Below are 14,997 nucleotides of genomic sequence, written 5' to 3'. Positions count from 1 at the left end.
ATCTTTAATAATAAGACATAACGACATCATGTCTGCAACTTATCAAGTGAGTCAGAAAATAATCGAGAATCCAGCAGGGACAGTTAGGGGTGAGAAATAAGATTAATTTTACCACATCAATCAAACGTTAACAGCTGGAAAATCTGAATTCTGGGTGAAGGGTATATAGTCTCTATTTGTACCATTTTGTAAATTGTACCATTCTGTAAATTTGAAGTTATTTTTCATAAAACAGTAACAGCAACTTTAAAATACTATCACTGAAGAATTTCTAGGAGTCTATGGAAAAGAATAAAGTGGTGCTGTTTATTAACCAATGCCAGTGCTGCCTGAAGGAATGCTGACGACAGAGGGAGCAGGTATGCTAAAATCTTCTTAAATGATAAGGGAGAATTGGCAATGTGTCTACTTCCTCTCTGAAACTCCAGTCACCTAGTACCCTACTACCCTAGGCTCGGGCAACTGTACTCATTTAAAAATACTGCTGCATAGCTCTACTACAGTTAAGACGTTGTCCAAATGGATGATGAGGTAGACATGGTTACCTGTCTGAATTAAGGACCACCGAAGACTGTACAATGTTTCATCTAGGTCCCACAGAACAAAGCAGGTCCTGAATGGTTTATGGCCAGACTGCCTTTTATGTACAATGTCAATGACAATTACCATTCTACCACTTGATCTCGTAACATATTAAACACTTGAAACTACAGCATTTGAAACAATAAAGCAATAAAAATAAACGTTCTGTTGAAGGTCGACTATAAATAGTATATTCTATGTTCTAGGCACTGTCAGGTGCTGAGGGGACATATAAACTAAAACAGTGCCCCCGATTACAGAGTAGCTGGAGAAAGAGCTATAAATGGACATTCTTGGTACAGTATGACCACTGCGATGACACTAACGAGGACTATTACAGAGATCTGACTATCTGGGTAGAAAATCAGACCAGAGAACAGGCTGCCTTTAAAGGAAGCATCTGTGATGTAAGTGCTGTGAAAGCTCCCAAGAGAAACAGCTGGAGGGAAGGCGCTCCGAACGCTGAGGAGCAGCAGGTTTACAGCCGGGAGCCAAGGATTCTGATGCGGATGGAGTGTGAGGCCGAAGCAGGAGGCCCAGAAGACACAGCAAGGTCCACAGGGTGGGGTTTTGAAGCCACACTAAGGAGCTTCAACATCACTTTGTTTGGGTAAAGGGTTTTACGCATGGAAGAGAACAACTCAATCCTCGCCTTGGATCATCAAGGGCAGGAGACAGTAACAGACCTGAGAAATGCACGGGAAACTATCACAGTCCACACATAAGATGAAGGAAGAGGACCCACAGTTTGGGAATTACGGATCTAAGCCATGTTTAAGAGGTACAATATCAGAATGGCTTGGTATCAGGCTGGGAGAGATGAGCGGTAACAGACCAGGTCTCAGGTCTCACTCATGTCTGGGTGGGAAGTGGAGCTAACAAGTGACAAGACCAAACAAGAGGTGAGGGAAGATCAGATTGCAAAACCTTTAAGAAAAGGAAGAAAAGTTCAAGTACTTTCTATCTGTTGTGTCACTTAGAGTTTGAGTTCTATTTTGGAGCATGAATGGAACCTCAGAGCCAGGGGTTTCTAATGCTCAAAAGGACACAAGAACATCGGTGAGCCACATCACACAACATTTTTAAGTTTCACAGTCCTGGGAGATGCTGTTTTCATGCACAATGCCCCTCTTTCCTGCTACAGAACACAGAATTACAGCACAGCTAACTGCCACATGGTTCAGATGATGACTCCTCCTATTATTCGGCCGTGGTTCCCTCGCCATGCCTTCCATTTTGCCACTGTCCACAATTTAAGGAAGAGTTTTAATGAGGGCAGGGAGGGGAGTGAGTTATCACATCAGATATACCTACAGAACTGAAGATACCTATGTTCATCCTATCATAGGTAATCTAACATCAGTTATTTTGCCCTTTTCTGTGTCTACAACCAAATCTGTTCCCAATTCACAGATCTGTGAGTAGATCCCAGACATGTGTGCCGATGAATGGTTACGATCAATACATTCACTGAGCATCTGAAGCAACAACTTGCATCTGGGTAATCAACAGGTCTACTCAGGTTGGCTCCAAATGCTGACCCCAGCAACAGCCGCAAATCCTCCTGGATGAAAAGTCCCACCATGGCGGCCCTGGCACCCTGACTGTGGACAGGTTGCTGAAAGTCACGTTTCTCTCACCAACGGTGCACACGCATATAGGATGAAGTGAGGGGGCTGGAAGACTCTTCTTTCTCATATCACTTCACTGCTATCAATGTACAACTCTCATTTCAAACTGTGGCCAGGAGGGTGGTGCCGGAGTGCTCGGTGAGGAGCAGGCTACGTGGCGCCTTGGGAAACGTTCGTCTTCAGTAGACAGAAGGGCATCCACCACGGAAGAGGCAGAGACAGTAACCACCAGAAGGAAGCTGGCCAGGAAATACCCAAAAGACACATTTCCCCCAATAAATTCCTGCAACACTTGGATGAAGATGTCTCACTAGGAGCCAAGAGAAAATTTGATTTAAAAATGGGGGTGGGGTGGGAAGGTGCACTTCATGAAAAGTAACCCAGAGCTCTCACCAAGACACTTGAAAGGGATAACGATGTGACTCTTGCATGGTTTCTTGTCCTTTCGGCACCAGTTGTCAATGCTGACTGGCTGGTTTGCTTCCATCACGTTTGTGATCTGCAGCTCTGGATACATCTGTTAAGGAACAGAACACACGCATACACACACAGTAAATCACCCTGCAAACAGACATTCACTTGCAAGTAAAGGTAAGGATTCAAGTTCACTCAGTCTCCACCTCCTCCTACACAAATCTCAAGTTTCTACCCCACTCTGGTTGCAACTGAAGTCATCCAGCACAAGGATAATGGAACTACCACGGTTTTGCTTTTTTTTTTTTTTTTTGGGGGGGGGGGGGGATGGCGTAGGGTAGAGAGGCAGGTTAGACTTATGACACTTGCAAGCATTCTCTGTTTAAATAAATAAATAGAAATTTTAATTTAAGGACAAACAAAACCAGTAAGTTTTCAGGCCCAAACAAATCCATTAGGTATCAAGCTCATTTGTAGATACGTATTAGTTGTCAATTTCATGAAGTAGAACATTTAAGAGGCAAGTCTATGGGAATGTCAATGAAATCACATGACAACACCTCACCTCTGGCCCTACATGCTAGTCTTAGTAAGCATTAAGACATCTCATATCCTCTTGTATTTGATCCAAAAGGTAAACTGAACCAGACCTGAGATGAGCATTTACAATATTGATAGCTTTGCACCACAACGTGGAAAAGGCACTCACACACATAACATGTTAAGTGGGAAGCCGAGAACCAGGCTGCGATCCCGTGGCACTCGCCAAGCTTCTGAATCACCCCCCTAATTGCAGCTTCCGCATCCGTGGATTCAACCAGCCAAAGGCTGAACATCGCTGGGTGGGGAAAAATGCACCTGTGCTGCACATACACAGATTTTTCTCTGGCCTTCTTCCCAAGAGCTAATCATTATTCCCGTGTCAACTATTTACATAGCATGCACATTGTATTAGGTATTGTAGGCAAACCAGGATGATTTAAAGTATACGGGAGGATGTGCCAATGTTATACGTACATTCTACACCACTTTACATAAAGGACTTGAACATACAGAGTCCTGGAACCAATCCCACATGGATACTGAGAGACAACTGTACCCCTTACTAAAAGAAGTGAGAGCTCACAAGACAGACAAGCCAAGCCTTGGAGAAGTCTGTCTCACCTCAGATCTAGAAGCAAAGGCATGAGCTCCAGCCACCCGCATCTTGGTCTCAGGTCAAGAGAAGAATGACAGGTAAACAGACTCCCCTGACCCAGAGAAAAAGGGGTCTGAACTTTCTGGCCACCTTCTTACCTCCTGACAGTACTGAAGAACTTCTTCTTTTCTTCCTAAGCAGCTCTTGGTGCCCGTTGGGTCAGGTTCCCACTTCCCAGTCTGAATGTTCACATGCATGTTTAACTTCCCACAAAACATTGCAATTTGAGGCTCAGCAACAGCAAATCCAGTTCCGGCATTGGCTGCAAGAGCCTACAGAGAAAAAAAAAATCCAAGTTTACTCCAAACAGGCTGGCAGAAAGGCAGTCACACAGTAGCTTGTGACAAGACTGATCTAAAAACCTTCGTTTGTATCTTCATAAACCAATCCTTTTCCCAGGAGCCAGGTCAGAATGAAAAATAATCTAAGGATATACATGTTCAAAGTGAAAGGTTACTGGAAACCCCACCTTCCCGGGTGGGATACTTCTAACACGACTGTAGTCTGCTCTTCAAGCAAATCTATCTTCCATCCTTCCAAACCAAGTCATGGAAGAACGGCTGAAGTTACAATGACCTTACTTAATTCACGTGCACAACAAAAGCTTATTGAGCAACTACTCTGGCAAAGCAAAAGGTGCTAAATGCTTAGACAGCAAGGATGAGCAAAAAGCCCTGGCCCCGCCCTCACTGGAATCCAGACTAAGGGAGGAGTCAACACAGAGACAAAAAAGCGGGATTACATTCCTGACACTGTAAAAAGGAAAAGATCACAGCCGGAGACAGCATATTAGAAAGGAGTCCGACCAGGATTCGGTAAGGAGGCCACCAGAAAGCTTCCTGGCCAGTGACATTGGGGTAGGACTTTGTCAGGGAGGCATGCAGTCACGCCACTGGGTAGTCTTCGGGAGAGAGGGTGTGTCTTCATTACTGGAAGTGTGGAGAAATTTAAGTACAAAGTTACTATTTCCTAAATGCAGCTCTGATGCGTTTTCTGGCTGTAGGGAGAAGGGTTGAGGAGGCAGGTGTTGTGGCGCCAGGGGCTGAGCCACCACCTGCAATGCCAGCATTCCATATGAGCACTGTTCAAGTCCTGGCTGCTCTACCTCCGATCCAAAAGCAGCGAAGTCCTTGAGCCCCTGCACCTGCATGGGAATCCTGGATGAAGCTCCTGGCTCAGCGCTGGCTACTGTGGCCATTTGGGGAATGAATCAGCAGATGGAAGAGCTCTCTCTCTGTAACTCTGCCTTTCAAGTAAATAAAATAAAACCAGGATTGAAAGGAAGCAACTGTGTATGCAAGGAAATAGCTCCGGGATCTGCAGTTGCAGTCCAAGAGAGGCAGTGGTAGCTTGGCTAACCCGGCGTTGTGAAGAGATTGAAGAGACCATAAAGAGTCAAACACGCAAGGCTCGGAGGCACGTTCACCATGGAGCATGGGGAAGACATCAAGCGTGGCATCATTCATGGACACAGAACACTAAAAGGATTTCATGAACAAGCTCACCCCATGCCATGAAAAAATAATCAACTATACCATAACGTCTTTTGATGATCAGCATCCACCCCCGCCCCCAACCTCTTTTCTTCTGTTGGCAAACACATGTTAACCATGCACATGTCTGGTGAGAAACAGCGTTTAGGCATCACAGTAAGGCTACCACAAAGTCCAGCACACTTGAGAGCACCAGCTCCTATGCACCTATTAATATGCCGCTGCCACTGTCATCGCTATATCCATATCCAATTTTCCTATTCTTCCTTAATGGGGAAGTTCTTCCACAAGGTTTTTTTTTTTTTTTTTTTTTTTAAAGATTTATTTATTTGAAAGAGTTACAGAGATCGGGAGATCTTTCAGCCCCTAGTTCATTCCCTAAAAAGGGCTAGGACAGGCCAAAGCCGGGAGCTTTGCCTGGGTCTCCCACCTCAGGGCAGGGGCCCAAACACTTGGGCCATGTTCCGCTGCTTTTCCCAGGCCTTTAGTAGGGAGCTGGATCGGAAGTAGAGCAGCTGGGACACGAACCGGCATCCATATGGGAAGCCGGCATCACAGGCAGCAGCTTTACCCGTTATATCACAACAGTGGCTCCCATGATAAAAATTTAAAACAGCTTTTTAAAATGTGTGGGAGATGGTTAGATTATATGGTCTATTACATCTTTTTAAGAGCATAAACATAAAATGGTTTTCTTAACAAGGAAAGATAGTTTTGACTTTTACAATATATGAAAAATGCACGCTATTCTATGCACCTTTCACTTATTTGTTCTGATGAGCTACACAAACCTGAGTACTGCTTCCCACCAGAAACTTAAATTTGATTTTGAAATACATTATGATCTTTTTCTATGACAAGCTTAAACCATCATATAGGCGTTTTGCTTAGGAGTTTACTAAAATTAGCCTGTTTTTTACCAGCACAAGAGAAGGAAGCACAAATGCTTCTGGCTTAGCTAGAAGGAAGTTAATTTGAAATTAAATAAGATATTGCTGGCCGGCGCCGCGGCTCAATAGGCTAATCCTCTGCCTGCGGTGCTGGCACCCCAGGTTCTAGTCCTGGTTGGGGCACCGGATTCCGCCCCAGTTGCTCCTCTCTCAGTCCAGCTCTCTGCTGTGGCCCGGGAGGCAGTGGAGGATGGCCTAGTTCCTTGGTCCCTGCACCCGCCTGGGAGACCAGGAGGAAGCACCTGGCTCCTGGTTTCTGATCAGCGCAGCGTGCCGGCTATAGCTGCCATTTGGGGGGTGAACCAACGGAAGGAAGACCTTTCTAACTTTCTAACTCTGCCTGTCAAAAAAAAAAAAAAAAAAAGATATTGCCAAGATCTATCAGGGCTGGGGCCAGTGCTGTGGCGAAGCAGGTAAAGCCGCTGCCTGCAGTGCCTGCATCTCATATGGACGCCGGTTTGAATCCCAGCTGCTCCACTTCCGATCCAGCTCTCTGTTATGGCCTGGGAAAGTAGTAGAAGATGGCCCAAGTCCTCAGGCCCCTGCACCCACATGGGAAGACCCGGAGGAAGTTCCTTGCTCCTGGCTTCTGATCAGCGCAGCTCTGGCCGTTGCGGCCAACTGGGGAGTGAACCAGGAGATGAAAGGCCTCTCTCTCTCTGCCTCTCTTTCTCTGTGTAGCTGACTTTCAAATAAATAAATCTTTAAAGAACAAAAAATAATAAAATCAAATAAAAATTAGGTCTATCAGGGTTGAAAAAACACCTCAATTAAATCCAAGGAACAATTAGTACTTTTATCAACTAAAACTGATTGTAGCCCTGCTATGACAAATAATCACTGATTAGAGTAAAAGGCCTATGCCTTAAGAGTTGCAGATGAAGCTGCAGACAAATGTTAATTTCTGACTCTTCCAAAGAAGCATTTATAGGTATCTGTAGAAAGGAACACATATTCATAGTTAATACTTTAAAAGTTTAATTCAAACAAATCATTAAAAAGTACACAGGATGCACAGATAAATGTGCTTAGTTTTCACACTAAGTTCAAGATGTATTCCCAAAAGCCCCTTCTTTTGGCCACATTCCTGTTGTGATTATGGCTAGAAACTTATGATAAGGAGGAAAACTGGTATAGGTGGAGATAAAGGCAAGAAGTATCAGGGACACTTTTGTATACCAACACCAATGCTCTTGGGGCCAGCGTTGTGACACAGCACGTAAAGCCATGGCCTGTGATGCCAGCGTCCCACATGGGCACTGACTGGGGTCCCAGCTGCTCCACTTCCAATCCAGCTCCCTGCTAACGGCCTGGAAAAGCAGCAGAAGATGGCCCAAGTGTTTGGGCCCCTGAACCTACGTAGGAGCCCTGGATAAAGCTCCTGGCTTCGGCCTGGCCCAACCCTAGCTGTTGTGGCCATCTGGGGAGTGAAATCCACAGATGGAAGGTCTCTTTCTCTCTCACTATAAATCTCTAAAAAACCAAAAAAGTGTTCCCCCCAAATTTCTTGCACCTTAATTCAAGAGCTCAGCTAGAGATACATGAAGAAAATTCAGGAAGATGTGATAAATGTGGAAATAGGAAGGTCAAACTGGCAGGTCAGAAGGCTCCTGCTTCCAAACCTACTGCAAACAAATCACCCCACTTCCATCAGGAGGACTCTGAGCAGAGTGGCTTCAATTCTCCATTACAGACTTGTATATTTTAACGTTACAGCAGCTATTAAGCAAAGAGAAGGTTTGGTTTCTAATCTTTCACAAGCATGCAGGAGAGCTGTATTCATTCCAAAAATGAACACAACTAAGAAATTGTCAATTGGTTATGCGAACTCTCCCAAGCCACAGCCTGGAGTGTTCAATTTGAGTGTAGGCAGCCATCCATCAGCACCAACGACTCCTTTCCACACGTTACTCAATATGGTTGTCGGCTAGAAGACCACAGGAGCTCCAAGCGTACACATGTTCAGTTTATGGGTCAACCACTGAGGTCAACACATCGGTGGTAAGTGCATTTGATCTCGGTGCTGAGATGGTCAGCACTACCCTCCCTAAAGAGAATCTAAGATACCAAAGGTTAAAGCAACAGGAAGAGGCAGCTGAGCAACAGATCCTCCCATCACTTACCACACAGAGAAAGTGGAGCACCTGGAATCAATCCAGACAGCTAATATGCTGCCGTGATTCACTTGTGAGTTCAGAAAGATTAATCCTTGTGGTCATGAGAGACTCTCAAGAAGGTATCATCTGAAATATAAAAAGCCTCTGCAGACTGTGTCTAGGAATCAACTAATCAAACATACCCCTACCCCACCTAGGGTCCTGCAGGGAAATTGTTCTCTGTAACGTTGGTGCTTCTTTGCTTTGAAAACGCTCTTATTTAATGTGCTCTCCATTTTCTTCAGCACAGACTGTGCCTTGATCCATTACATCAACATATAAATCAATCTGTTTCCTAATCTAACATGTTACCAATGGGATTTCACTGCCAAGTCAGCACTTCCAATATCCTGTGAACCTGGACTCATCGAGGAAAATTAATGCCCCATGTGTTGGCACTTAAGCCAGTCCTTGTGATCTATGCACACTGCAGCACTTTTAGGGCTTTGAAAACAAATTGCATCAATTGCTTTCCTAGCCCAGTGCCTCTACTTTACTTAATAATTCATTCTTAATAAGAAATTCCATTTTATTAATTTGGCTTGGGGAAAAGAGTTGAGCTATCCTAGGACAGAAATTCAACTTGGTAAAAATGCTTCTAGTAACCTGGTTGAAAACTGAAAATGGCTTAAAGTAATGAACACATAACTATAAATACATCTAAATGTCAGCCCACTTCGACAAAGCAGGGCCTTTAATCATCACGCTAAGAGATGCAATTCACGAAGCCATCTAAGCCCCCTCTCCTTCCACAGAGCAGCCCAGGACAAAGGTATCCCCACCACCCCCACCTCCGACCACACCCCAATCTCCCAAAGCAAACAGGCAAGCCACCTTCTTTCCTCACTAGAGCTACTGCTGGAAAATACGACCTGGCTCCAGGCTCTGTGAGAGCACCTGCTGTACAAAGAACATCTTCCCAAGAGCAGAGTTCTGACCTTTACTGGGGAGGCACTGCTCTACAGACACATAGACTGTGTGAAGGTGAGTTCACACATCCTGGCTCTACTCAGTGCTGAGCCAGGCAGGCCTCTGGTTAACACCTGGTAAGCACCTGGCATGCTAGTGACAGGGAAAGCTACAACACTCTTACTCAATGAGTATTTTTTTTTTTAGAAAGTCAGTAAAATGGCAATCTATTAAAATGTTCAAAAATCCTATATACCACTTTCATCCTTATTCAAGGGCTGACTGTCACTTCATTAAACGTCTTAAGTCTGAACAAACCATCACCAAAGAGTAACCTAACAAAGCCTAACAAATCCTGTTTGTGGCATACTTCAAGTCACCTCCACAAGATATTTATTAGCTACAAAAGACAGTTCCTTCCGAGTGGAGACACTCATCAGACAACGCTGACTTCACCAGCCACTAGACACTGGCACTGCTACAGATTGAGACTAAGCAGAAATGACAGGAAGTGCAATGTGGGGGACAGGATCCGCAGAGGAAAAGGACATTAGTGGAAAAAGCACAGCTTATTTGAATTAAGGTCTGTAAGTTTGCAGTACTGGACCCACACAAATCTGGTTCTGGTAACTGCACCCTGGGTTGCAGAAAATGTCAACATTAAGGGAATCGGGGTAAGTCCATAGGAGAACTCTAATACTTGAACACTTTAAAAAGAAGTCCAAAACTAGTTTAAAATGAAGTCATTTGTTTTACTGCATTTTATGTACTTATTTATACTTATTTGAAAGGCAGAGACGGAGAGGTTCAGACACACAGAGGGATCTCCCACCCACTGGTTCACTCTCCCAATACCTGCAATAGCCAGGGCAGGGCCAGGCCAAAGTCAGGAGACCAATATCCCAGTCTCCCACGTAGGTGGCAAGGACCCAAACACTTGGACCATTATTTGCTGCCTCCCAAGGGGAGTTTTAACAGGAAGCTGAAAAGCGGAGCAGAGCTGGGACTTGAACCCAGGCACTCAGATAGAATGTAGGTGTCCCAAGCAGCATCTTAACTGCTTTGACAAAAACCCAACCCAAAGTGTTTTTGTTTTTAATCTGTTCATTGCCTGCCTGCATTTCAACCTGGTTTGCATAGTTTCAATCTTTAGCATAATCGGTCTAAAAAAAAAAAGAAGAAAAAGAAAACACTTTTAGGCAGGGCAACTACTAAGTACAACCAAAGCAAGCTCAATACCTGAAAAGTATATTATTTATTCCAAACACATTCTAATGTAGTAGAGCACCCATCCTAATGTAGTAAAGTCACGTGGGGTTCATATAGTAATTTATTTCTCTGCAATGGGAGGACTGTCGTAGTTCTCAGAACGTAACACATAAGGAATTCCACTTTTGTTACTGTCAAAGGGTGACTATCATGTGGAACCTTTTTAGAACATCTTTTTCAGCAGTAGAGAAGTGAAGCTTTGAATTTTAAAAAATCCACGCTTCAACTACTCCAACCCACTATTCAATAAAATAGCAGGACTCCTGTTAAGCATCCTTTGGCTTTAGCAGAATGAGAAAACCTGTTCTTAAAAGTGATAGTTTGCATTACAGCAGTTGAAAAATCTTGGCCTCTTTTTACATTTGAACTTAATTCTAATTAGAAACTAGTGAAATTGGATGGAGGAAAAACCTCCAAGTAGAAAAGGCCATTATTCTTATGCTGACATACACCAGCTGTTGGGTATTATTTTCATAGGCGGTAATTTATACAAATAACCCTTGCTTTTATTAGAGCTTTAAATATTAAAGCATAAATGAGGTATTGCTTCCAAGATTGAAAGTGGTTGAGACTGTCTCCAAGGCTTTTTATAGTAACATGGCAATTTGTCCATCTGGATTACAATAAGGATCCAAGCACCAGGATTTAGAGGTCTGTCTTTCAGCACCTTTCTCTGAGAGCTAAAGTCTTTAATGAAGGAAATAACTGAAAATACACAAGTACGAAAATATTCTTACATTTTTAAAAAGATGCACATGTTTAGGGGCGGAAACGTCTCACGTGGTCAGGCTCCTCACCGCTCCCTGTGTTTCTTCCCGATTGCAAACTGACTTCCCGGGGCTTGGAGACACCAGGGACTTGCCTTGGCCATCCTACTGGTCGTGCTCCTTTCTTCAGGCGAAGCGTGTGAGGTGGGAGCCAAGAGCAGATTTCAGCTGAACAGTTTTATAAACCGTGACTGAGTCCCAGCCCCATCTCCGACCCACTGTGCCACATCTGGCAGGTCACCTAACCTCTTCGGGCCTCGGAGTCCTCATGTATAAAATTATAGTCAATACAGGGACTGGCACTGTGGCACAGAAGGTTAAGCCTCACCTGCATCCCCTAGGAGGGTGCCAGTTTGAGTTCTGACTACTCTGTTTGCCACCCAGCTCCCTGCTAATGCACCTGGGAAGGCAGCAGAAGTCCAAGTACTTAGCCCCTGCCACCCATGTGGGAGAGCAGGATGGAGTTCCTGGGTCCTGAACTCCGGCCCGGCCCTGCCCAGACCCAGCGCTCATTTCAGGAGTGAACTAGCAGATGGAAGCTATCTTATTCTCCCCCACCCCCCAATTCAGACTTCTGTCACTCTGCCTTTCAAATAACTAAATCTTTAAAAAAAAAAAAAAAGTAAATACACATAGTGCTGTTTCGAGATTTAAATTTAATACACATGAAGTGTTTGAAATAGTCATTGTCCCACAGAAGGAGTTTGTCAAGCATTAGTGGCTATTATCAGACTTTAGATTTCCTTATTTGTAAAACAGGGCTAGTAACGGACCAATTCCTCCCAGGCCTTTTGTGGGGATTAAATTAAGATAATGCACAGAAGCACTGAGCACAATGCCCGCTACAGAGCAAGCACTCAGATGCTAGCATTATCATCATCAGGCTGGCTCCTGAAGATTTAATTCTCTCCAGTTGCAATTACACAGGGCTGGGGCTTAAAACCATGGGTGCACAAGGGAAAAGCACATTAAATCCCCATGTGACCAGCCATCCTTCACAAATCCAGGCTGGCATGAAATGGGTTTAAAAGGCTGTGCATTCCTTCCTTACCTATTAAATCTGGGCATGCAAAAACCAAGTTGCATTAATGCTCCATATTTTATTTTGTGGGAATTCAGTCAGCAAAGGTTTACATGAACAATTTAATTCAGCCATTATTTAGAAGAAAAGCAAGGGTGAGTGTTGTGGTGCAGTGGGTTAGGTTGACACTTAGTATGCTGCATTCCTAGCTCTTCTGTCAGATCCAGTTTCCTACTAGTGCATCCTGGAAAGCAGATGATGGCTCAAGTGCTTGGGCCCCTGCTGGAAGTTCTGGGCTCCTGGCTTTGGCCTGGACCAACTTGGCTGTTGTAGGCATTTGGGGGACAGAACCAAGAGGATGAAAGATCTCTATATCTTTCAGATGTGATGAAAACTAATATCAATTAAAGTTGCCAAGATTTCTTGCTTCCTGGCTCTGGCCCAAACTTACAGCTGGCTCAGAAATGAGGTCAAGGGGCCAGCACTGTGGCATAGCAGGTGGAGCTGCCGCCTGTAGTGCCCGCATCCCATTGGGCGCCGGTTCCGCTCCCGGCTGCTCCACTTCCGAGCCAGCTCTCTGCTGTGGCCTGGGAAAGTAGCAGAGTATGGCCCAAGTCCTTGGGCCCCCTTGGTCCCCTGCAACCGCGTGAGAGACCTGGAGGAAACTCCTGGCTGCCAGCTTTGGATTGGCACAGCTCCGGCTGTTGCAGCCAGTTGGGGAGTAAACCAGCAGATGGAGCACCTCTGTCTCTCTCTCTCTGCATAACTCTTTCAAATAAAATAAATAAATCTTAAAAAAAAAAAAAATGAAGTCAAGATGAAACTATAGTGGCTGACATCTCATATGGGTGGTGGTTTGAGTCCTGCCTGTTCTACTTCCAATACAGCTCCCTGCTAATTCACCTGGGAAAGCAGCAGAAGATGGCCCAAGTCCTTGGGCCCCTGCATCCACATGGGGGAATGGGAAGAAGCTCCTGGCTCTTGGCTTCAGTCTGGCTCAGCCCCAGCCACTGGAGACATTTGGAGAGTAAACCAGCAGACGAAATTTCTCTCTCTCTCTCTCTCTCTCTCTCCTCCTCTCCCTAATTCTGCCTTTTTTTTTTTTTTTTTTGGACAGGCAGAGTGGACAGTGAGAGAGAGAGAGAAAGATCTTCCTTTTGCTGTTGGTTCACCCTCCAATGGCCACCGCGGCCGGCATATTGTGCTGATCCGAAGCCAGGAACCAGGTGCTTCTCCTGGCCTCCCTTGCGGGTACAGGGCCCAAAGACTTGGGCCATCCTCCACTGCACTCCCGGGCCACAGCAGAGAGCTGGCCTGGAAGAGGGGCAACCGGGACAGAATCCGGTGCCCCGACTGGGACTAGAACCCAGTGTGCCAGCGCCACAAGGTGGAGGATTAGTCTATTGAGCCACGGCGCCGGCCTAATTCTGCCTTTCAAAAAAATGTTTTTTAAAAGAGATGAAACTACAGTTACTAACAAGGCATTCCTACAATCAAAAGAGCACTGTGTGGATTATTTTTCTAGATTTGTTTTCTTGATGGACATTCCTTCTTACTAGCTATGGAACCTCATAGAAGGTATTTAATTTCTAACCTTTTCATTTTTGTGCAAATAAGTGTTACCCAAATTTTAGTTATTACAATAAGCGAGACACCTACAATATTAACTTTGGACTTTGGTTCACACTACAACAGACAGGAATCTACTTTCCTAGAATTCTGAATGCCTGAGAAACACAGCTTGGAAACAAAGTTTCCTCAAAGAATCAGAACTCACTAAAGGCAGTCATTTGTCACACTTTGCAAGGCAAGCTAATTGCCAAGGTCAGCAAGGAGGTGGTTTGAGTAATACAAGATTATCAACATGGTGTGAACTTGGACTTACCCTCCGTGGCCAGCATCACTTAGGAAGTTACTTTATTAAGAGTGTGCTAAACAGAACATGCAGATGTGGGGAAGGTACAGGGATGTGTTTCCTAAACCTTAAAAGGGTGAAATGATTTCAAGTAATAAACACCTAGAAGCTCTTCTCATCAAATATTAATAATGAAATATGCTCATCCCAAATCCATCTTTTTGACTCAGAGAATACAGAAATACAAATAAATGATGGAGGGTTTTCTGCAGAATATTCCAGAACACACCTGGCAGTACTCTCAGAAATTGGCTGATATGATCCTCTATGAACTTTATTTTTATATATGTTAAATCACAGTCATTAAAAATTAGGTAATTTTAAGCATATTTTGAGTACTTGTCGTATCTATTCTTTGGCCAATTTTGCTAAAACAAATACCCCATCTACTGATTTTATCAAAGTAAGTCAAGAAATTATCCAGCATGTGAGCTTTGACTGAAACACTATTCAACTGACTTCACAGTATTAAAACCATTTAATCAGCCAGTGTGGAAAACATGGAATTGAGGGGGCCAGCACTGTGGTGTAGTGGGTTAGTCACTGCTTACAACACGCATGCCATCTGAGACCCAGCTGCTCCACTTCCGACCGGCTTCCAGCTAATGTGCCTGGGACAGCAGCAGAGGATGGTCCAAGTGCTTGGGCCCCTGCACCCATGTGGGAGACTCAGAAGCAACTCTGGGCTCCTG

General features: G+C 44.5%; 1 protein-coding gene across 3 annotated transcripts in view; it reads right to left on the bottom strand.

Moving 5' to 3' along the window:
- Positions 1–14,997, bottom strand: part of APLP2 (amyloid beta precursor like protein 2) — a 72,658-nt gene that overhangs the window by 32,322 nt on the left and 25,339 nt on the right. For all 3 annotated transcript variants that reach the window (XM_062197358.1, XM_062197356.1, XM_062197357.1), the window contains exons 2-3: positions 3,924–4,097; positions 2,607–2,730 (exon numbers count right to left, since the gene is read on the bottom strand). In XM_062197358.1, coding sequence (XP_062053342.1) covers positions 2,607–2,730; positions 3,924–4,097 — 298 coding nt within the window. The remainder of the gene's footprint in view (positions 1–2,606; positions 2,731–3,923; positions 4,098–14,997) is intronic.

This window comes from Lepus europaeus, chromosome 7 (assembly GCF_033115175.1).
Source record: "Lepus europaeus isolate LE1 chromosome 7, mLepTim1.pri, whole genome shotgun sequence".
NCBI classification, from domain to species: Eukaryota; Metazoa; Chordata; class Mammalia; order Lagomorpha; family Leporidae; genus Lepus; species Lepus europaeus.
This window is presented reverse-complemented; position numbering and strand designations above follow the sequence as displayed.